The following is a 23,829-nucleotide window of genomic DNA, read 5'->3' as shown; positions in this document are numbered from 1 at the left end:
CTCAAGCAACTCAAAGGCCAATTAGACCCACAGTCACTGCTTTCTATGAACGTACTAGCCAGTCCACATAGGCAGCTCAAAGGCCAGTATGACCCACAGTCACTGCTTGTTGAGGATGAAAAGTCAATACAAAAGTTGCCACTATATATTAGCAGTCCAAACAGATTGCTAAGGCAGGTGCGCGAGATCAGGTCAATATGGCGGTTTTTGTCTGTATGCGTGATGATCAGAAACTTCTTACTTTAGTTTTTATAACTTAGTCGCAAAATAGATTGCTTACCCCTTAATAACGATTGTCTAGCATCGTGCAGTTTGTTATGCGTTCAGCCCAAAAGAAAGAGTAGACAGCAGCTTCCTACCCTTCCCACAGCAAACCACGGTAAGCCACACTCACTACCATAGTCCCGCACCGCGCTGGGATGCAGTTTTCAATTGTGTAGGTTGGGGCTCTGCCTCCAGAAAATTAGCAGCCACTATGGACAGACTCGGAAAGGCACAGCTCCCCTTCACTCTGACACTGCGGTAAACCACACTCGCTACCACACTCGCTATTTCTCTACAAAAGGCTTTTATAAAAATAATTAAAACCGTGAGACAAATCTGCTTACTAATAAAAACATTAAAATAATCTCACTGCATACACAACATTGTTTTGATGCTGATTGTCAAAAGGTCAGAATATTGGTACTGTCTGTCCTGAAAAAGGATAACTAACAGACTTCCCGGTGGGGTTGCGATTGCCAGACAGCAGTCTAGAAAAGCCTTGAAAACTTGCACGAATCAGTTATGACACGAGCCTGGGCCCCATTGGAACAGATGGGACTGTCTGGTGTTTCTAGAGCTTATTGGAATGTTACTGCACGGGGCTTGACCCCTCTTCCCACTGTTTCTGTCATAGAATTAGTCCGGAAACATGGGTCACTAATTTTTCATCCATCTAGAATGATTCAGTAGCCTATGGCAGTACAACATTTCCTAGTCATACAAACCTTATAAAGAAGATTACGCCAGAGTAATCACTACAAGCATTAGACCTTTTTAAAGATAACAAAACCCTGGGTCCCGTTTCCCTGCAAATTGATCTATTTAAACAAAATCTGGTCTGTGGTTTCTTCTTCAGTAGCAAATGTGTGTCTTAATTCTGGGACTTTCCCCCCCTCCTGGAAAAATGCAATTATTGTCCCTTTTAAAAAAAAAAAAGGTTCTAAATCGAATCCTGATTGTTACGGGCCCATCTCTTTAATATATTCTTCAGCAAAGTGGCTGGGTAGGACTATCCTAAAGCGTTTGAGGAGTGGGTGAACAAAGCCATATCTTAGAGGAATGCCAATTAGCTTTTAGGAAACGGGCTGGTGTTGATGAGAAGGATTTAAACCTATTTTTAATTCCGGATAAATATGTAAATGCTTTTAAATATGTGATGTACCTCGGTTTTACAGAGATTTCCAATGCTTTTAACTCTGTAATCCAAGGAAAATGATGGCAAATGTTACTGTCAGTCTCGGGAGGATAGCTCAGGGGCAACACGCTCGCTTTGGAAGTAACCTAATGCCCTATTTGCTCTTGCAGAATTTCGACATTTGTAGGATATGTTTTGGCACTGCTCAACTGTGCCTTGCCTTCTTTAAGAGACAGTTTATTAATAACAAATGATTTTAAGCGACATCCACTTTCAAATTCTTGAGGAGGTACTATGTGAAATATTCTCTTTTGCATGTAATCTGTCAAAATAAATCAACATTTTTAATCGTAAGTATATATTAAAATAAAAGACCCTCTTTCATGTACACAAGCTATCAAGTATAGATCCCAAAAGAATCTTCTTTTGAACTTTCCTTGACATACTGAAGTATAATAAAATCCCATTTTAGAGTCTTAACAAAGGCTCAACTTCTTGTGCCCCAGTTTCATTCACATAGTGTTGGTACTTATTAACGGTAAATAGGAGAAACCTATTATTCCTCTACATGACTGGCACGCCATGTTCCATGTCGGATGCCAAAAAGACAAGGAACTCTGTTGGACAGCATGTGAAAGATTTAGAAAAGAGAAGCTCTTCTGATTTCAGAAATAATTGTGAAAGAATTCCCACACAATACATCATTACTGTAAGATTGTATTTATGATCCAAAAAGTCAGATAAAACACCACTAATAAATGTGACCATGTCCCTATTAGATAACAAATCAAATGTTTAAATTGTAGAAACGTGCTTGAAAAGATTCAGGGCCCGTTTCATGGAGAAGTGCGCAGAGATTCCACAAAGGCTGCACGCCGAGAACGACTCCATGAATCGACTAACGGGATTTTGTGTGTGGTTTGGCGCGCAAAGTTCCTATTTACTGCGCAGGAGATTCCATGAATCGGGACCTCAGTGTTGTATACAAAGCCCTACATGTTTCAGTTCCTTAGAAGTATGGGACCGTCTTCAAGGGAAAGTAATAGTACTTGGTGGTCAGATTGGGAAAAAAAAACAATGCATTCATTGAAGGCCCTTGAGGGCACCAAAAGTGTGGACTCGACAGATGGTTCATGGAACAAGATTATACAAACATTTTCCAACCAGGATCTGGAATCTTAACACTTTACGTAGCCGTTTGACAGATTCTAAGGTTGTAAGTGAAGCTGCCTGTAGCATACTGGATTGCTGTTTCTTTTCACCTGTTGATAGTGCCAGCTTTCATTGCAGTGTTTTAGGGTATCTACATAGCAGCACCCTTTGAGTGAATAGCGAATACTTATTGATTGCATCTGTGTTTGGAGTTGCTTGGTGTTTTATTCATTGTGAGAGAATACACTGCTGACCAGTTGATTGATGCTCTAGCAAGGATTCATTCCATTTTAAAGAACTCGATACTCCCAATGGGGCTTGGCAGTGCTAAAGAGTGAAAACTCGCAAACCATTCTTCACCGGAAAGCCAAGTTATATTATAAGTATAAAACCACCATGAGAGAATGAACTGAAGAGAATGTCATACTACAATGAATGGCACAACCAAAGCCTGGAACCGGGACTTGAAGTATATGTAAAGTCGCTTCTCCAGTGTCTCTGGGGTGAAAGGGAAAGCATGGAAGGGTGGAAGGCCAGCAACCTGTGACCAGGTCCTGAGCGACTGGGGGAATGTGGCCTCAGTCAGCTATGTCTTTAGGTCAAATGGTCTCCTGAACCAAACCCTCAGGACCCTTCAAAAAGAATCAGGCCTGTGAAGGAGACCGTGGGTTGGTTGTCTGGAAGCAACACAAATAGTTCGATTATCCCTAGTTGGCAAACAAAGCCCACCTGCACACTCGGTGAAGCAGCAAGAGACTTCGCTCTACACGGACAGCCTTCCAGCATGCAGGGATACCAGGGGGCCAAGCAAAACATAGCGCTGAACCTCAGTCATTTGGAACAGGGCAGATGTGAAGCTCAGGGTGCATACATCCCAAACTGCACCATGGTAGAGAATACCCACCTGAGGTGGAAGTGCAACAAAAGAAGCAGTGCAACTGCAATCCTGGTGAGTGGGTGGCGTGTGAGTTTAACTATAGACAAAGAGAAAATCTTGTGTTAAGGAATTGTGCAAACCCCCTCCCACCTGCCTCCTTAGAACGGGGCTTATTTGAGAGGCAGGTGTGGGGAAAAAAAGTGGTTGGTACAGCCGGGGATCCCCCGGACTGCACCCTCAGTGCATGTGGCGCGTGAGGGACCCTTCAAACATAGACAATGAACATCGCCTGAGGCTCTCTCTCTGGCAGCCCACGCCTCATCTCCGCAGGTGGCTCCAGCCAGGCTTGGACTTCCCCTGGGGCCCCTCCTGCTGCTGTCACAAGAGCAAGGATGCTCCTGACATATGTGGCCCAGCCATAATGATTTCCCAGGCCCCCCTGCTGCTTCTGCTGCCCAGGGCAGCTCAGCACATGGGGCCTGGGCTGAGGAGACCCTTTGCAGACAACTTCATATATGAGATACCGCCCAGGCAGCCCTGGCAGACTGTGTCCCCCAAGTAAGTACTCTTTTTCTAAAAGAGACTTTTTGGAAATATGGAAAGTGCACTTTACAGACTATGAATGTTTTTCTAGATCCGCTTCTTAATGCACCTGCTTAGTTAGGAATAGAGTTATATTTTGTACTGCAAAAATGACTATGCGCTGACTTGGCATGGACTATTCACTGCAAAAATACACGTTGCACAGTTCCATGAATCAGGGTTTGTGTCGGCAGCGCAAAGTCACTTTTCAGCAGTGCAAAGTCACTTTGACCCATGCAAAAAATGTCCATTCATCGGGTCCACAGTTCCAACAGCGGGTCAGTGCCCCAGAGATTCCAGTGTATCAGACTCACTACAGCAGAGCCAATATTAATTTCCTCCCCTGTTGCTGTCAGTCACCGAGGTTGCTGAGTTCTGCCCCACACACAGGAGAATGCATGACACTCCTTGCCATTCCAAAGTATTATAGGGCATTTGGGAGCACACCTATAATTTTCACAGCTTCTTGGCACTTCAGGGCCTGCAAGAGGTGGGGTTGGCCACTAATGCTGGAGCAGAGGGAGCACCGCATGGTTGATGTGTTGGTGTGTTTTTGTTGGCAGATGTGAAAAGGTAAAGCTCTTCGTGGTGTGTACGTTTTAGATATTTTGTGAGTTCTCTGGAGCAGTGGTTAAGGTGCATGTCCGGTTGCTAATATAAATTGTGTGTATGGTTGTCTGTTTGTCAGAGTTGTGTTTGAAGAGTGTGGAGAGTTGTGTTGGTGTATCTGGGGTGTGTTTGGGAAAATGAAGTGCAGACATGGGCCTTCGAGAGTTATATGTTCCATTGCATAACCAGTGTTGTTGGAGTTGGGTACTGAGGTGTGTTGTCGGTTAGGGTGGGAGGTAGGATGTTTTGGGGTTGGTATTCCCCTTCCCCATCACTTGAAGTGTTAGCCCCCAAGCCTTCTGTGAAGTTTCAGCCTAGTTGTACTCCTGCCTAGAACACACATCAGATGATGGCCTGTGGGGGTCTTCACATGTTTGTTTGCTTTGGCATTGTGAGTCAAACGCCACCCTATCATTGGCGCACGCTTCAGCAATGCCACATGCAATCTCATCACCACCACTCCAATCTGCATGCATGCATTCGCCGACCACCCCATCTCCTCTTACAAGTAGAGAGGGGGGATCAAGATTGTGTGTTACTTTTTTCCATTCACCTTTATAGTGGCTGTCCAGAACTGCTGGGCGGTTCAACCAGCTGAGCCCTTGGCAGCCATGCGACCTCAAAGCTACACGCACAGAGCTGCATCAAGAGTTCGTCTACTTTCGCGGCCTGTCTCTTTTACAGAAGGCGGCCCTGAGAGGCGCTATCAAGCGGGATTCCTGCCCCCTCCGTGCTCCTGTTTTAACGTTACCAGTAGTAAACCTTAGCATAACTTTGCTCTAAGCTCTACCCCAACAGTGTGAGAGGAGATGAACACAATGGCGCCGTGACCCAATCAGATCCTTCGCCTAATGTTGACACAGTCTTACATTTATCCCATAAATACCTTCTCGACTGAAATCCATCCCAGGAGATTGGCCAAGAGCCAGTGCTATTCATATTTGCGCAACGCCGCCATTAGCCAAGGATAACATTCAGGACACTAATACGCTTGGGGGCCGCACACAATATCTCTGAGGGTCCTTCCACTCAATCCGCGCCTTGCTAAAAATATTCGTTCCGAATGCTGTCACAAATATGCAGCAAGAAGCTACCAGCGATCTTGTGTGATATATAGAGGCGGTCGCCGGTATATTTAGAACATATTTGCAATTCTTGTGGTGCAGTCAGTTACCAAACGCTCCTAAGTTTCTAGTAAAGCTGGAGCACTCGAGTCTTTCCCATGGCTTCCCTCTGCGACCTTTGACCTCTGCGATGCAAGGACGGGGTCCCAATCTTCCAATCGACTGTGAAGTTTAAGGGGGCGAGGAAAGCAAAAGCTATCTACCCAAAACTACTCTCTCAGGAGGTATTAACGTGTACTCGAAAAACACAAGGCTATTTCTACAATGTGTTTTCGGAGCCCTTTGCTGTCCCAATATAACTGTTTCCGAGCACAAGCGGTGGAAAAAGTTATCCTTACCTTACAGAGCGGAGAGGGTGGATGACTGGCCGCCACTGGGCCCGGCCTACTGGCAGCAGACTCTTGGGGCGCCATGTGGACAGGCTAAGCACATAGGCACAACTTGGTTTGTACTCTTGGGGGTCAAAGGTCAGGCTTCTTCATAAACAGTTGCTACTGGCTCGAGTAATCGTCTGCTCTGGCTAGCAGGGGCAAGGGCTCATTAATAATGTGGGGATGGCTGCCTTTTTTAAGGTTACATACCGGCCACTGCAGTGTGGTGGTTCGACCCCTGGACAGCACTCCAGGTCACAACTTCATTGTACCCACTGGCAGGTTCAGCACACATCTTTAAGGTGGATTTGCATGGTGGCATAGGACCCTGCAGGGATCATGGGTGGGTCTGGCCTACTGTGGCCATGTGACAGAATCACCAGGAACGCTCATTGCAATTCATGACACATAAGACTGAGGACACCCACACTCCCACACTCAGGCTTATTAATGTGAACACCATTCACCTGGAGCCCAAGCAGAAGGAGAAGTAGGAATTGTATGTATATATATATATATAATTTGAACCGTGCAAAAAAATCATTAACCGGGCTGTGTATATATATATATATATATATATATATATATATCCATACACACACAGCCCTGTTAATGATTTTTTTGCACGGTTCAAAGTGACTTTGCACTGCTGAAAAGTGACTGCACTGCCGACACAAACCCTGATTCATGGAACTGTGCAAAGTGTATTTTTGCTGTGCAAAGTCATTTTTGCAGTACAAAGTGAACTTTGCACTGACTTTGCACGGCAAAAATACACTTTGCACAGTTCCATGAATCAGGGTTTGTGTCGACAGTGCAAAGTCACTTTGAACCGTGCAAAGAATTCCATGAATCGGGCCCTTAGACTGAATGTTGGGAACATTAATGCGTCACACTTAGATGGTTGGTTGGGAATAGGACATGTAGATGATTGGTTGGGGATAGGGCATGTACCGCACTTAGAGGGATGCTTGGAAACATTAACGTGTCACACTTAGATGGTTTGTTGGGGATAGGGCATGTACCGCACTTAGAGGGATGCTTGGAAACATTAACGTGTCACACTTAGATGGTTTGTTGGGGACAGGGCATGGACCGCACTTAGAGGGATTGTTGGGAACATTAACGTGTCACACTTAGATGGTTTGTTGGGGATAGGGCATGTACCGCACTTAGAGGGATTGTTGGGAACATTAATGTGTCACACTTAGATGAACGGTTGGGGGTAGGAAATGTATTGCTCCTAACCATAATAAAAAATTACCATTCTGCATGCTCACCCTCAAACTCGAAACTAAAACACAGCCATACCTCTACAGCACCACAAACGGTGCGCACTTCACAACACCCTGCATGAAACCAAACCATACACTACCAGACTTCAAGACCACATGATGGCTACCGACTGAAAATTCACCAACGCCCAGTGACCGGTTTCTCATAACGGAATCTGCCAACAGCAAATCAAAGCTCTCTTGCTCTTCTCCTGCTCAACCCCACTAACAAACTCCCAACCCCCACCCATTGCAGATCCGCCAGAGTGCCAAGAGGCCACGCAAGTGGCGACAGTGCGCGGTGCAAGATCCTTTAACATAACATGTATTTATTTATTTATTCACATTTATATAGCGCACAGCAGCCCGGATGCATCGTGGCGCTTGTTACAGGAGACATGACTGGTTGCAGAGAAAAAAACAGTATACAGCCAAAAATCAGGCTTACTTACATGCAATGTGATGGGAGATGCATACTTAGTTACAGGCAGTGCATGAGGAGAGAGGTTAGTTGAATAGTGTGGTTATGAGGCCTTTGCAGAAAGCTCTGAGTGATGTCTCAGCTCTGAGAGCGTTGAGCAGGGCGTTCCACAGTTTGCGTGCTAAGTGATATTTTATTTAATGTAGTGGTAAAGCCTTGTGATCTTGAGTAAATACTGTGCATCTATACATCAATGCTTTACTTGATATATGGAACACATCATTGATGGATATTTAGATATCTACCCATCCATTCATTTAGTTCAGGCCCATCGGCTAGATTCCAGCCAGCCCTATATTGAGCTATTTCCCTAAACAAAGAACAAAAATATACCCTTGTTTGAGAAAATAGCGCATGGCTGCAACTTGCGCAAATGTGATTGGGGCACAGAAGGAGTGTTCTCCTGGCACATATGAACAGAGTGGCTCTGAAGACATGGGTGAGGGAAGGAAGCCATCTTTGCATGGGGCTCTGGTGTTGAGCTGGCGTCCCTGCTCATCTGAAGTATTAATGACTAAATTCATGAACCACCAGCCGCACAACAAGGACTCAATGGCAACTGAGGATAGCCACCACTGAGATTGGAGTTCTTATTAAAGAGATTGAAAGAGAGAGAGAAAGAGAGAGAGAGAGAGAGAGAGAGAGAGAGAAAAAGTGGGGGAGAAAGGGAGAGAGAGAGGAGTGAGATAGAGCGAGGGGGATAGAGAGATAGACAATGTCTGTGGGTAATGCAAGCACGTGCAGGACAGTAGTGTACATGACAGGGTACACTGTTTTTGGCAGGGAGGTCTGTTGTGGGCATGGATGCGCAAAAAGTGAGTGGGAACGGCCACTGGGACTGTAATGGTCGCTGGCGGTGTTTTGCAGATGTTTCAGGTTTAGGAAGCACAGTGCCATCTAGCCGTCTCTCTACAAGCTTCACTTTTCTTGCAGATGTTTCAGGTTTAGGAAGCACAGTGCCACCTAGCCGTCTCTCTACAAGCTTCACTTTTCTTGCAGATGTTTCAGGTTTAGGGAGCACTTACAGTGACATCTAGCCGTCTCTCTGCAAGCTTCACTTTTCTTGCAGATTTTTCAGGTTTAGGAAGCACTTACAGTGCCATCTAGCCGTCTCTCTGCAAGCTTCACTTTTCTTGCAGATGTTTCAGGTTTAGGAAGCACTTACAGTGCCATCTAGCCGTCTCTCTGCAAGCTTCACTTTTCTTGCAGATGTTTCAGGTTTGGGAAGCACTTACAATGCCATCTAGCCATCTCTCTGCAAGCTTCACTTTCCTTCCCGATGTGTCAGCTTCTAGGAAGCACGTACAGTGCCACCTCGTAGGCAAAACTAAAAACAGGGCTGAATGAGCCTGGCAGTGGAAAGATCTGCGCACACAGAGTGAGGTCAACAAAATGATTTGTTTTGTAGCTAAAATCTTTGCCAGACCTATGAAACGTCCCGTTCTAGTTCTGTAGGGCCACGGTACTTTTAAAAAAGTTGCATGGCCTTATGCATTGTCACCCGTTCTACATTGCCACCTTCCTACGCTACTTAGGCAATGAAATGAGCAGGCCTTGGCACAGCTCTCCCTGCATAATGACATGACTCTAGGCTTTGGTAGTGGGGGAAAGATGCTCTCGGTGCTCAGGCACTCTATTGAATCCACCTACAGACCATTTAAAGGGCGATTCAACCTGACAGGATTTGAAGCTTTGACCCCGGGATTATGTGCTGACCGCTACGAGGCTTCAGCTGCCCCCTGATCTATGTTGACAATTTTAGTAGGATAACCCAGTTGTCAGGAATTGAGTGCCGTCATGTGAAGATCCACGCGACTTCACAATTATTATCATAACCTTCAGCGTGCCATATAGCTTTGCCACTATTTCAAATTCTTCTCAGCTGATCATATTTTATAAATATGTATTGTTGTTGGGAGCACATCCCTTTACTTCCCATTCTGGAAAAGCACCCGAAAAGCAAAAAGGTCTGTTCTTTTTTTTTGTTTCTTTCTTTATTGGTGAGTCACTCTGTGGGTGCTTCTTAGTTTTGCTGGAAGTTGTCCAGTATATTCCTATGCACCAGTGTGTGATGCCAGGTCTGTCCACCAACACAGAAGACCTTGCTTGCAGGCACAGCCCACCCCAAATCTGTACATGCCCACTCTGCCGTGCAGTTTGGGCATTTACAGATGCCACTGTGAAGGCTAGTAGTGGTATCTTGGCTTTCTCGTCATGTATGCATAGGGCTGGTCACTGAGCCGGATTTTCCAGGATCCGGGAAATCTATTTGAACCCTTTCATGTAATTGTTCTGCTTTTATTGTCGAAGACGGGACTCAAACTTATTTGTTCTGCTAAATTAGACGGTGCAGTTAATCAAACTTCATTATAACTCAGAAAAGCTAACTTACAGTAACGCAGATGTCGGGTATATATTCTCGCCGGTGTCGGCAGGAACTCTCGTGACACACTAACTCACAGAAAGCTTTGTTTCGGGAGGTTTCTTGTGCGCGCGCTCTACTGGGAGAACATTGAACTAAGTAGGGTGCACGTCGGCCTCTAGATGGAGATGACCAACACTACTGTACATTTCACGTACGTAGTTTGCGCCTGATTTTTGTTATTACATTAATACAGTATTTTCTCTATCGACCTTTTAATGTCAAGTTTTTGTTTCTTTTAGTTGATTCATTTTTTTCTATCTATTGAAAACAATTTAAGAAAGCTTAGTTGTAATTTTCTTTCAAGATCAAATCAATATTATTTTGATCCGTTTTCACGGGGCCCCTAAAAGGAGTGAGGCCCATAGGACAGTGGCTATTTTGCCTATTTGGTAATCCGGGACAGGCACAGGTCGCCAAGAACAAAGCCTCGAGATGTACCCACTATTAGCACCATGGCTGCCTCCAAACTCTGGTCCGGGTCCATGTTGTCGGAATGGGGACTTAACTGGACATTCTGACCTATGCGGACCAGGTAAGTCCCCATTTCGAAAAGCATTCCCCATTCCCATTTGAGCCCCCATAGGGCTCAATGGGAATGGGGAAGGAGCTAATAACAGGCCCGCAAATTGCGGGCCCGTTATTAGCTCCATGGTCCCTTAACGGGTCCCGCTAGGGCCAGGTGGTAAAGCCGGCCCTGGTGGAACCCGCTAAGGAACCATGTAATAGGGCGATAGGGGGTAAACGGCACAAGCATCCTTACCGGTGCCGTTAACCCCCTACCGCCAGGGTCGGAATGACCCCCATAGTCTCATGCCGCTTTTTGTGGTAAAAAAAAGAGGCAAACACGTCAGGGAAAAAATCTGTAAAGTTGCCATTTGGCAAATACAATTAGCAAAGTCTCATGGATCCAAGAATGAGGCATAGATGTCTTAAAGGCACTCAAACAGACACAGCGTCAACTGTTCAGCCTAAGCAGCAGGGTGGGGGTGGGGTTCTATTCACAGTGTGCAGAACACATCCAGTGAGCATACAACTGGCAACTGGGGAACTTTCAAAGCAAATGGGTCCTAAATACCTGCCCCGGGTTACTCCGAGCTAGCAAAACCAGAGAGCCAGGCCCCCTCATCCACTCCCCGTACACTTTTGTGGGTCTTAAATGTTAGTTCAATTTTCAGATAGTTCATTAATTATTTATTCAGATAATAAATATTAGTATCAAATGGTAATTTTGACAGCAACGTTTTACAAAGAAATGGAATAAACGAGCAATAGGATTGACAGGCAGTTCTCAGTTTGAACACATGAGCTATTCCAGTGCTTCAGGAGCCAGGTCTCGCACACTGCACACTGGAACATTCCTCCAAAACAGTAAATACTGCCCATCAGAAAACTGTGCGCGGACAGAACCAACGCATGCGCAGTAGACAAATCTATGTGCCAGACCATGTGACACCACAACAACGGGAAGCCGAGCATCGTGAATCATATACCCGTAGAAATCACACCAGTTTCAATCATTGCATCAGGATAAATAATCTAGTCAGCTTTTCTAGGGAGGCCATCTCGGCATGTCGCTCCAAATAACAGTGGGTCCCTGTGCAGGCCCAGGTGGTCCCCATTATATAGTAGCACATTCTGGAGATCCCAGGTGGTGTGTCAGCAGATTCCACCCAGCTGCTCCTCATAGAGTGGCGAGGGGAGGGGGGGTGGCATGCACACTGCTTGCAAGAGGAGCATGCCTCTCAACTCCCCCACTCATTGCCCTGCACTTAGTTTCACCCTCCCAAACAAAGAGGTCTTCCATCGTCTTCAAAGAAATATACCTCACAACAAACGTAGGTTATCATCCAAATATGACTTGCCTCCATTGACATCAGTGGGATCACATTCCCAGCAAATCTTAATCCCCCTCTGGCAGCGCGTGGAGGGGGTCAGATGGGCTGCCCCGACCGGGAGAGCAGAGTGGGCAGGGGTGCCCAGTTGGCATTCTGCCACAGATTCATGGAATTCAGCTTGGGACTAGTTCCAAAGATATTAAAGGATGGCATGCCATAGGTGCATGCCTTGGGTAAGATGTATGGTTGCATTGGTGGCGGTTGGAGACGCGGTATCTCCTGGTAGCAACACCCCATAGCTGCAAAGCTACAGGTCAGTGCGGCCTCATCAATAGGGAAAGTGGGGTACCACTGGCCAGGGATACAGGCATCTGGGCAGGTGTTTGATGACATTTGTAGGGGTTGGAGACAGGGTTTGCTGGTACGCAGGGCGCAAGATTGCTTGGCAGATGCATTAGGAAAGGTATTCAAGGGCATGGACCACATATTTGACTGGCAGGGGTTCCATGAGTGGTATATAACCTGAGGGAAATGGAGTGTGGGTATATCGGGTATACAGCCATACTGGGATTTGGTAGAAGGCATTCCCCCAGTGCCTCGACGCAGCACGAGAAGGGGACTGGCAGAGCGTCCTTCCTTCGATGGGTGGATAAGGAAGAGCTCTACGAGAAATTAGTGGGCAGTGTAGGTCGCAGAGTCGAGGCGGCTTTGCTATGGTGTGCTTTTGCAAAGCGGTTGAGTAAGTGTCATGTCTGGAGCTAATTTGTGGGGATACTGCTAACCGGTATGGTTATGGGCACTGGGCGGTGTTTGTCTTGAAATATTGAAAGATTGGAGGCTAAAATCCAGAATATTTGATATATTTAAGAGGATCATTTTACTCCTCTGGGGCAGGGCTTAATTTGTAGGGGTGAGTGCCAGGGCTGAGCCCTGGCACTTATGTTTGAGCCCTGGCACTTATTGTCTCAGACTTACTTTAATTATGAAGTGGTGAAAGTCAGTGCTTCCATCAACCACAATGATCAGGTGTGAGCTCTAGTGTAACCCTGAATATGTCAACATTGTGGGCAGCTGCTATGGGTGGTTAAGGTTAAGACCCTCCAGCCACCATACGGTTTCCCAGGACGATTCCCTAGATGTGGGAGGTGAGAGGGTCAAAGATGGCATTCACCTCCCCACATCCAGCTAGTTTAAGTGTATCAGATTTCTCCAGGTATTAAAGGAAAAAGTATCCAGCATTTTTGTGAATTCTTTATGCAAGACTTGTGTAAGAGCCTGTTTACAAGGGCCAATGTGCAGGTTTTCATTGACACAGTAGGACCGCTACATAGCCTGAGGCAACAGCTCCCTCTAGCGGTGACAACAGGTGAAGCTATGCAAATTGGCATTGTATCTATGTATCCTAAGGCAACAGCATCAGACAAACATACAGAGACAAAAATACGAGAGAGAGAGAGAGAGAGAGAGAGAGAGAGAGAGAGAGAGAGAGAGAGAGAGAGAGAGAGAGAGAGAGAGAGAGAGAGAGAGAGAGAGAGAGAGAGAGAGAGAGAGAGAGAGAGAGAGAGAGAGAGAGAGAGAGAGAGAGAGAGAGAGAGAGAGAGAGAGAGAGAGAGAGAGAGAGAGAGAGAGAGAGAGAGAGAGAGAGAGAGAGAGAGAGAGAGAGAGAGAGAGAGAGAGAGAGAGAGAGAGAGAGAGAGAGAGAGAGAGAGAGAGAGAGAGAGAGAGGGGGTCTGGCCTAGTAGTGGGATTTGAAGTGGTTAATTCTGCATGCATAATGTTTAAAACACCAAAACTAAATACATATGTTCTGCTATTACATTTTGTCTGGGAACAGCCACTGCAACTCAGTTTCATCTCAATTCACAGGGACGGTGTCAGCGCCTTTCAACATTTTCAGTTTAAAGACACCTTGAGACTCACGGGTGGGGAGGCAGAAACTGTCCTCATGTTGCCGTGCAGCAGTCTTATAACACAGCAATATATTCCTTTTTACATTACTTCCGTTCCGGGGCTTATAATGAGCGCTTTGCAGCGCTCGCCTTGCAAGCTGCATTTGCTGGAGCCCTTCTACTGTCACTTCCCTTGGGGTATACAGAAGTGTTATCACCTCGTTGCCTTTTAACACTGGCTCCTCCACATCAGCCACTTGCTGACAAAGAAGGATGTATAGCTTTCAATGGGCATTTAGTGTTTCAGCTCCCTGCTGGCTGACAGTCTTGTGCTTATCAGTGGCTATTAAGCTCCACCTTATTTGCCTCCATTATAATGGATGCACCCCACAGGTGCCTCAGACTGTTTTCTGCTCTAAGCAAGGGGGGGCCATCATGTTGATGTGGGCCCCCACACATCTTCAGCCGGGCCTGTCTGTTCTCTTTCGCTGCTGCTTTCTCTCTCTTCTGTCTCTCAAACGACCATTCTAATCCTCATCACTGCCTTCCCACTGCAGTTCTCTAACTCTTACACCCATTCTCCCTAATGTTCACCAGTGCTCTCGTGTTTTCACCACTGGCTCACTTTCTCTCCCCCCGCCCCCATACTCCTGCAATCTCACAGGAACTTCAACTCTAACTCTCAGGTATACCATGGCTCTCTCACTCTCATCCCTTCTCCCATCTCTGCTGTCTCACTCTCACTTTTACCTTCCCACTCTCAACAAAGCTCTCACACTCTTGTCATCCCTTTTCACTCACGCCCCTGCTCTCCCTCTCTCTCACTCCTGTATTCTGAAGCTCACCCCTACTCACACGCTCTTTCTCGCTCATTCCTTTCTCTCACACACACATAAACAATCCATTGTCTCACTGTCACTGCTAGTCCCCACCGCCCCCAACCGCCCACAGCCTTTCACTCTTACCGGATCTCACCATCACTCTCAGCCATGTCCTCTATTTCCCAGACCCCTGCACTCTCAGCATCGCCATCACTTCAGCTCCCGGACTCTGAGGCATCCCTTGCACTCTGAGGCATCCCCAGTACTCACGCTTCTTATCTCTCGCCCGCCACCGTTCTCTCACCCGTGCTCTACGCTCTGGCATTCTGTACAGCTTCCAAACTCTCCCCATGGCCCAGTCCTGCCACCCTGAGACTTGTGTTCTGACGCTCATGCGGCTCATTGATGCTGTGAAAACAAGCATTGGTGGAGGCAAAAGCTTTTGCTTTTGTGTATGCTTGGGAAAGGCATTTGCCAGGAACTGCTGTAGTGGTATTACCTGTCCATCATTGGTAGAGCTGCAAAATGTTGTCAGTACATATAATAGCAGTGTCTGGCAAATGCCTTATACTTATACACAAGCCAAAAATGTTGCCTTTGCCAGTGCTTGTTTTATAACATGACGCCAGGACTTTCTGCTTATAAATCGAGTGGCTGAAGGCAGACCTGGTCAAAACATTTTGATTACAGCAGTAGCTCGTTTACAGTTCCAATTAAGTCATTACCTCTCAGAAGACTACTTGGAAAAAATGCTGGCAGACACTTTGAGCACAAGGTTTGATGGCAAGGCTTGAAAATAAAGTTAGCTCACAGAGATCTTACAAGGATGTGTTTTGCGCGGGGAGGGGCAGAAAGTGGGTGGGAAAAGGACCATGTGGATTAGCAGCGCCATGGACAGTCAATGGATGGGTAAATAACGAAACACCTACAAGCTTTGTGTCCCTCCTTGTATGCCATTTCCCCCTGGCAGTACTCGAATGCAGTCGTTTGGCTTACAGGTGGCGCTTTAGCCACGTAAAAGCCAAAACTAAAAAGGGAACGTGACAAACCTGCCCCAATTGTGACATTTTTTCTAATTAGAACACGGGAGAAAGTTCATAGAAAGCTTTTTGGAGGGGCGGGGTTTAAATGGGACTTTACAAACTATGGTTCTGTAATAACATCGCGCAAATTAACTGAAAAGCTTATGTTTTTCTCGTACAATGGGGACGGCTTTGACCAAGGCTCTTGGTAATGCTAAACACGTCAGAACACAGGGTGGGCATTATCTGGGTACCGAAATCGGCTACCACCCCCTGCTGCGCACCACTCTGCCAGGGAGTGTTCGGTGTGGAGGCGGAACTGAGTCTGTTATGCTGCATCTGAACACACAAAGCGCCGAGTAATTACGAAGGCGGCTATCAGCCTTTCCTGGAGAACAGCGTGGAAAATGGACGGCCCTCTCTTCTTTTTATGAGAAAGTAACAGGCACTGTTTGTTTTCGCACTGTAAACTCTGCCTCACGAGCACACGTATCAGGTGTCGCTCTGTCGCAAGGGGCCTCTGGGGCGGCGTCGGGGCAAGAGAGCGCAGCACTGGGACACACGCTCAGGCGCTCTCTCGCCTTTGCCGCGGTCCTCTCATTCCTACCCCCTCTTTTCGGCGGCCCCCCTTCCCCATATCTCACAATGCTCTCATGCTCTCAGACCAGGTCTCTCATGTCCTTGCACTCTCACCCAGGCTCTCTACCATACACACCCCTTACAGTTCACCCCCAACACTCCACTCGTACCCATTCTCTCGCCTCGGGTCGCTATCCAGCTCTCAACCAGCCTTGCTAACTCACTCGCGCTCCATCTCTGCCCCTCTCAAACCTACAGCAACACCCACGACCCATATCATTTATGAGTTCTCGCCCTCCTGCCTTTCCCAATCGCACGTGCTCTGTCACTCCCACACTTACTCCATCCTCTCAGCTGTGCATTGTCAACTTCGCTGCTGCTTCTTAAGTTTCACCACTGCTCTCTGGCCCCTGACGCTCACAATTAGGGACCGGGACAAGACTGTTCACCCTTATCAGTTGAAATGGGCCTCAAGGCTGCTTTTGCTGTCGCTTTCAGGCCCTCATTTGCCTCATACTTTGCAGTATCCAGCAAATGTAGTATCACCTCATTGTCTTTTTACTCTAGGTTCGAATACAATAGTACCTTGCTGACAAACAGTGATTGATATATTTTCAGAGGCCATTTAGTGTTTCAGCTCCCCGTGGTCTACTTGGCCTGTGATAATCTGAAACATTTAAACCCCTCACTACATTCCTTTATATGTTCATTATAATCAACGCGCCCTTCCAGTGCCTCAAAGTGGTTCCCCAGCTGTAGGCCATAGTGCCCACAGACATGTTGAAATGGGTCCCCACAACACATGTCCAGTCGCCCTGCTCATAATCACCACTCATTTCTTCCACACCCTTCCTCGCCTCTACTCAGGCACCCTAGTCCTTTACGGTCTCATTCTAAGCCCTGATCCTTCCATGTGAAAGCATCACTGTTCCCTCCGCCACGCTCAGCTGTGCGCTCTCACCGCCTCCCCTATTCGCTGCACCTTCCTTCTTCTCCCTCGACCGCGCTAACCCTTCTCTCACGCCCCACCGACTCGAAGCACTACCCCGCCATCCTCCGACCAGCAGTATGCATGAGCGAAGATCTGTGCAAGCACGCAAGTTGTATGAGCGATGCGCGTTGGTCCCCGCCCCACCCCCGCCTCTCCCAAATAACACCATGTAGAACCCACGTCGTGGGAGGGGGCAGGGCTCAAGCCGCGTTGTGCTCATTCTAAAAGAGGCAGAAAGGAAAATGTGGGGGTGGTTTACAGACATTACCAGTAAATACCAAGGGGTGTGCATTTAGAACACATGCACATACCAGCCGATGGCATGACGGGTGCAGCTCGGGGAGAAAGCATGTTGTCTGTCAGGCATACCACACAGATAGGTCTGGATGCATGGGCACAGAGTGGGCACATGCCAGCAGGCATCTTGAAGTAGGTGGCCAGCAACGCTATGAATCTTCCAGGGACAGGTGCCGACAAACCCCCAACACCCCCACCCTATCAGCCCAAATCAATCACACAGAAACGAGGTCTTTCGTTTATTTCAGAACAGTTCAGGCACAATGTTAGCTTTTTTTTCTAAAAAATAATTGTTTTGCGAAAAATATGGAGTGTTCATTGATCGTGGTGCCAGGTCAGTAGGATCTCATGTGCCAAGCCAAGGGATATGGGCCTATGTCGCCGCCGTGCCCTGTGGCGGAGGGGTATTCGTGTCACTGCAGGGCGTGTGCTAGAAGTGTTGCGGCTGGGGTGCCCCGTGCGTGGGAGGAGTAGGAACCCTGGGGCCTCACGCCCCCTGGATTGTACACATTGAGGCAGGAGGGTCATCGCTCGGTGTGTGGAGGCATCCTCACGACTGCAGGGTGTGTGCTAGGGGTGCTGTGGCGCCCCATGCGTTGGAGGAGTAGGAACCCTGGGGCCTCACGCCCTCGGGCGTGTGCACATTGAGGCAGGAGGGTCATCGCTCGTGTATGGAGGCATCCTCAGGACTGTACGGTGCGTGCTAGGAGTGCTGCGGCTGGGGTGCCCCATGCCATGCGTGGGAGGAGTAGGAACCCTGGGGCCTCACGCCCTCGTGAGTGTGCACATTGAGGCAGGAGGGTCATCGCTCGGTGTATGGGGGCATCCTCACGACTGCAGGGTGTGCGCTACGAGTGCTGCGGCTGGGGTGCCCCATGCGTGGGAGGAGTAGGAACCCTGGGGACTCACGCCCTCGCGGGTGTGCACATTGAGGCAGGAGGGTCATCGCTGGTGTATGGAGGCATCCTCAGGACTGCACGGTGTGTGCTAGGAGTGCTGCGGCTGGGGTGCCCCATGGTGGGAGGAGTAGGAACCCTGGGGCCTCACGCCCCCTGGGGTGTACACATTGAGGCAGGAGGGTCATCACTGGTGTATGGAGGCATCCTCGCGACTGCACGGTGTGTGCTAGGAGTGCTGCGGCTGGGGTGCTCCATGCCATGCGTGGGAGGAGTAGGAACCCTGGGGCCTCACGCCCTCGGGGTGTGCACATTGAGGCAGGAGGGTCATCGCTGGTGTATGGAGGCATCCTCGCGACTACACAGTGTGTGCTAGGAGTGCTGCGGCTGGGGTGCCCCATGCCATGCGTGGGAGGAGTAGGAACCCTGGGGCCTCACGCCCTCGGGGTGTGCACATTGAGGCTGGACGGTCATTGCTTGGTGTATGGAGGCATCCTCAGGACTGCACGGTGTGTGCTAGGAGTGCTGCGGCTGGGGTGCCCCATGGTGGGAGGAGTAGGAACCCTGGGGCCTCACGCCCCCGGGGGTGTACACATTGAGGCAGGAGGGTCATCACTGGTGTATGGAGGCATCCTCGCGACTGCACGGTGTGTGCTAGGAGTGCTGCGGCTGGGGTGCTCCATGCCATGCGTGGGAGGAGTAGGAACCCTGGGGCCTCACGCCCTCGGGGTGTGCACATTGAGGCTGGACGGTCATTGCTTGGTGTATGGAGGCATCCTCAGGACTTCACGGTGTGTGCTAGGAGTGCTGCGGCTGGGGTGCCCCATGGTGGGAGGAGTAGGGACCCTGGGGCCTCACGCCCCCTGGTGTGTACACATTGAGGCGGAGGGTCATCACTGGTGTATGCAGGCATCCTCGCGACTGCACGGTGTGTGCTAGGAGTGCTGCGGCTGGGGTGCTCCATGCCATGCGTGGGAGGAGTAGGAACCCTGGGGCCTCACGCCCTCGGGGTGTGCACATTGAGGCTGGACGGTCATTGCTTGGTGTATGGAGGCATCCTCAGCACTGCACGGTGCGTGCTAGGAGTGCTGCGGCTGGGGTGCCCCATGGTGGGAGGAGTAGGAACCCTGGGGCCTCACGCCCCCTGGGGTGTACACATTGAGGCATGAGGGTCATCACTGGTGTATGGAGGCATCCTCGCGACTGCACGGTGTGTGCTTGGAGTGCTGCGGCTGGGGTGCTCCATGCCATGCGTGGGAGGAGTAGGAACCCTGGGGCCTTACGCCCTCGGGGTGTGCACATTGAGGCAGGAGGGTCATCGATGGTGTATGGAGGCATCCTCCCGACATCACGGTATGTGCTAGGAGTGCTGCGGCTGGGGTGCTCCATGCCATGCGTGGGAGGAGTAGGAACCCTGGGGCCTCACGCCCTCGGGGTGTGCACATTGAGGCAGGAGGGTCATCGATGGTGTATGGAGGCGTCCTCCCGACTGCACGGTGTGTGGTAGGAGTGCTGGGGCTGGACTCGGGAGTGCCCTACAGTACCCGTGGTTCGGTCTTGAACCAGGAGTGGGGCTGAGTCGTGTGGCACCATTCCCCCAAAGCTGGGCTAAAAATGAAGCAGTGGGTCTACACTCCCAAGGGCAGAGGGGGAGGCAAGTTCCGATTGGTTTGCGGCGAATACGAGCTATAGGGGTGCAGGGGACGGCTTGTTTTGCTAGGCGACCCCTGGGTAGAGAAGGCGTTTTAGAAAAGGCGAACGCGCCTGCCTAATACTAAAACGGGAAGGAGGGGAACCGGCGCCTTTAAAGGGGGAAAGGGGGCAGGCTATGGGCGCGCGTAGATTGTGAAATATGCGCTCAGTGACGGAATAGGTGGGTGTCAGGGGGGCGCTGCCTACCGTAGAAGATAGAGGGTACATTGAAGGGGTGCTCCGTGGCGCAGAAGTGGGCGCCTACTTCGAAGACGTGGGTGTGTGGAGGAAGACGATGGACGTTAGGGCCTTAGGGTCAAAGGGGGGTGGGGGTGCACAAGCTTTAGGAGAGCTGGATTTGGAAAGTAGGGGTACTTTGAGGCCTGTGCAGTCAGGTGTGGACGAGGCAAACATGCCAGGCTGCCCCGTGAGTCACGCCTCCCCTTAGAAGGGCTGTGTGACATGCTTGGAGACACCAGTCTCCGAGGTAGCCACATCTGGGTGGCATGCCTCCCCTTGGCATGGACTGGAGAGGGCAGGCAGCCTGCGAGAGCTAGACCCCGCGGTGGTGCGCCACAGTGCACCTGGGGGCTGATGTGTTTGAGCTGTCCACGGTGTGGAGGAGCGGGAGGGGGGGGGGAGCATGCTTCTGCAAGATGGTGGTAAAGGGACAGTTTCCTTCGGAGGGTGGCATTTTACGGGTGGCCGTTGGGATACAGATGGCATTTAGGGCGATGTGCCTAATGCTGGTGGCAGGCTGTCTAGGCATGGGAGGCAGGTGGCACTTTTAGAAAGATCCCCGGTGTTAGAGGAGGTGGCAGGCTGCCTAGGCATACAATGCAGGTGGCACTCTGAGATCTATCCCCTTGTGTGTGGCATGCAGACACTGGGCATGCGATGCAGGTGGCACTGTGAGAGCTGTCACCAGTGGTGTGGCGTTGGAATTTTGCCCCTGACCCTGGCCTATAGGGAGCACAGCGAGATGTACCCCGAATGACGTGGAGGTTTCAGGCTGCCCCTGGGGTGTGATGCGTGAGCCACTGTCAGAACTACCCCTGGTTGTGTGGAGGTGGCATGCAACCCCTGGGACACGGGATGAAGTGGCACTGTTAGATCTGTCTCCTGTGGTGTGAACCTGGCAGCTGGTCCTCGAGATGTGATGCAGGCGGCACCGTGAGATCTATCCCCGGTGGTGTGGAAGGGCACGAAATGCAGGTGCCACTTTGACATCTAGCCCTGCTGGCGTGGAAGTGGCATGCAGCCTGTGGGCACGGGATGCCGGTGGCGTGGTGAGATCTAGCCCTGGTGGTGTGGAAGTGGCTTGCAGTCTATGGGTACGGGATGCAGGTGGCACTGTGAGATCTAGCCCTGCTGGCGTGGAAGTGGCATGCAGCCTGTGGGCACGGTATGCAGGTGGCACTGTGAGTTCTAGCCCTGCTGGCGTGGAAGTGGCTTGCAGGCCATGGGCACGGGATGCCGGCGGTACTGTGCGATCGAGCTCTGCTGGCGTGGAAGTGGTATGCAGCCTGTGGGCACGGTATTCAGGTGGCACTGTGAGTTCTAGCCCTGCTGGCGTGGAAGTGGCATGCAGGCCATGGGCACGGGCTGCCGGCGGTACTGTGCGATCTAGCTCTGCTGGCGTGGAAGTGGCTTTTAGCCTGTGGGCACGGGATGCAGAGGTGGCACTGTGAGATCTAGCCCTGCTGGTGTGGAAGTGGCTTGCAGTCTAGAGATGGCATTTTGCCCACGAGCAAGGGATCCAGGGAACACAATCAGAACTGCCCATGTGGAGGTCGCATGCTGCCTCCACACATGGCACTGCGAGAGCTCTCTCCTGGTGTTGTGGGGTTGCATTCTGCCCCTGACCATGAGATGCAGCAATCGATCACTATGAGAGCTGTGCCCAGTGGCGGTGGCATGCTACCACCGGGCATTGACTGCCGGAAGCCCCCCGAAGGACTGGTGCTGGTACTTACTTTCCGGCGAGTAGTGTGGCATCATGTCGATCTTGTACACCTCCTTGGCGTAGTAGTCGTCCTCGTCTCGCTCCCGTTCGCAGGCGGCGGCCCTCTGCTGTGCTTTCTCCTGCAGCAGGTCCCGGGTGCTGTTGTAGATGGCGATGATATCCGTGGGCACCTCTTCGGGCTCCAGGAAATCCTCGGGCGGGCTACTGAGCCTCAGCTTGCTCAGGATCTGGCCTCGGATGGCCTCGATGCGCTTCTTCAGGAACTGGTCCATATCCAGCGTGCTGCAGGTAGACAGGCTCAGGGCCACCGTGGCCATATCCAGGGTCAGGCACACGAGCAGCAGGCAGCCCTGCATCTTCCTCCACACCCAAATGGTTGATATTGTCAAAAACTGAAACAAAAAAATTAAAAAATCCCAGCTGGATGCGTTTGCGCGAATACTTTCCAAATGTTGAAAAACAGGGTGCACGAGCGTATGCTGCAACCTGACAACGCAATAGAAAAATATGTCAAATATATATATAAAAGAGCTACAAGTAGTAATACAAAAATATAAATTCTTATGGTGTGGGAGACTCCCCAAAAAAGTCAAAATATCAGGCTATACTAAGTAGAAACATCCAGAACACGCCTGGTAAAAGGATTTCTTTTGGCAAATGGCGTGGCCAGTTTGTTGTAACTAAATGTTGAATTCCTTGGATGGGCATCCGAATAAATCCTAGAAGCCAGGCTTTGGAGCGGGAGAACAGCTCGCAGGCAAGTCTTTCCTGCTAGAAGAAAAGTAGCAGCACTCCAGGAGGACGAGCCCTCGGTCCCCCTCCTGCGCAGGAGGGCAGTCGGCAGGCACTGGAGCAGAGGCTACACGTGTGCGCAGGGATGGGGAGCGCTGCTTCTGCTGGACGGGAGGGGGGGGGGGTGAGGGGGAGGAGGAGGTCTGCCAGAGCGTGGGATCAGCGGCAGCCACCCCCGTGTCCAGCAGGCGGCAGCAGCGGGCCCGCCTCGCTGAGCACATGCACCGCGGGCCGGCCGGCTACTGGCAGCGGAGGCAGCAGGCGGCTCCCTCCTCACACACCACAGCCGCGGCGGGGGTTCCCGCACTTTCCTCCCACACGGAGCCGGCTCTCCCTCAACGCCGGGGAGCAGCAGAGGCGCACGCACTTGTCGTGGAGTCAGAACTTCTCCGAACCGCCCAGCCTGGGAATTAAAATATCAAGTGGAAGCGCCAGACACCAAAAAAAGAAAAGTACCCAACTGTTGACGGCCCGAGCCCTTACGCAGAGGACTGTGTGCCCTGGGTGCTCTTACTCGGCCCTCTTATGAGCAAGTTTGCCGGTCTCTCCTCCTCCTCCTCCTCCCCCCTCTCTCTCTCTGTTAATAACCTTCGCTTCCCCGTGTGCCTCTCTTCCCCGTTCTCTAGTCTCTCAAGACATTTCTCTGCTCTTCGAGTAAGCTTTACTACATGCCCACCTCGTGCTCTCCCAGTATCTGGATCTCGTTTTCCCTCACTCCTTCAAGCTTCACTCCAAGCTCACTCTCACCTTCTTAC

The 23,829-nt window shown here is 50.1% G+C and overlaps 1 protein-coding gene across 2 annotated transcripts in view; it reads right to left on the bottom strand.

Moving 5' to 3' along the window:
• Positions 1 to 23,548, bottom strand: part of TGFB2 (transforming growth factor beta 2) — a 562,825-nt gene extending 539,277 nt beyond the window's left edge. The window contains exon 1 of one of the 2 annotated variants that reach the window (XM_069608582.1): positions 22,293 to 23,548. In XM_069608582.1, coding sequence (XP_069464683.1) covers positions 22,293 to 22,638 — 346 coding nt within the window. In that variant the 5' untranslated portion in view covers positions 22,639 to 23,548. The remainder of the gene's footprint in view (positions 1 to 22,292) is intronic. The other variant, XM_069608583.1, reaches the window with a different exon arrangement.
• Positions 23,549 to 23,829: the final 281 nt, after the last annotated feature.

Source organism: Ambystoma mexicanum, chromosome 4q (genome assembly GCF_040938575.1).
Source record: "Ambystoma mexicanum isolate Mex_15411 chromosome 4q, UKY_AmexF1_1, whole genome shotgun sequence".
NCBI classification, from domain to species: Eukaryota; Metazoa; Chordata; class Amphibia; order Caudata; family Ambystomatidae; genus Ambystoma; species Ambystoma mexicanum.
Note: the sequence above shows the minus strand (reverse complement) of the source record. Positions and strands in the feature narration are given on the sequence as shown.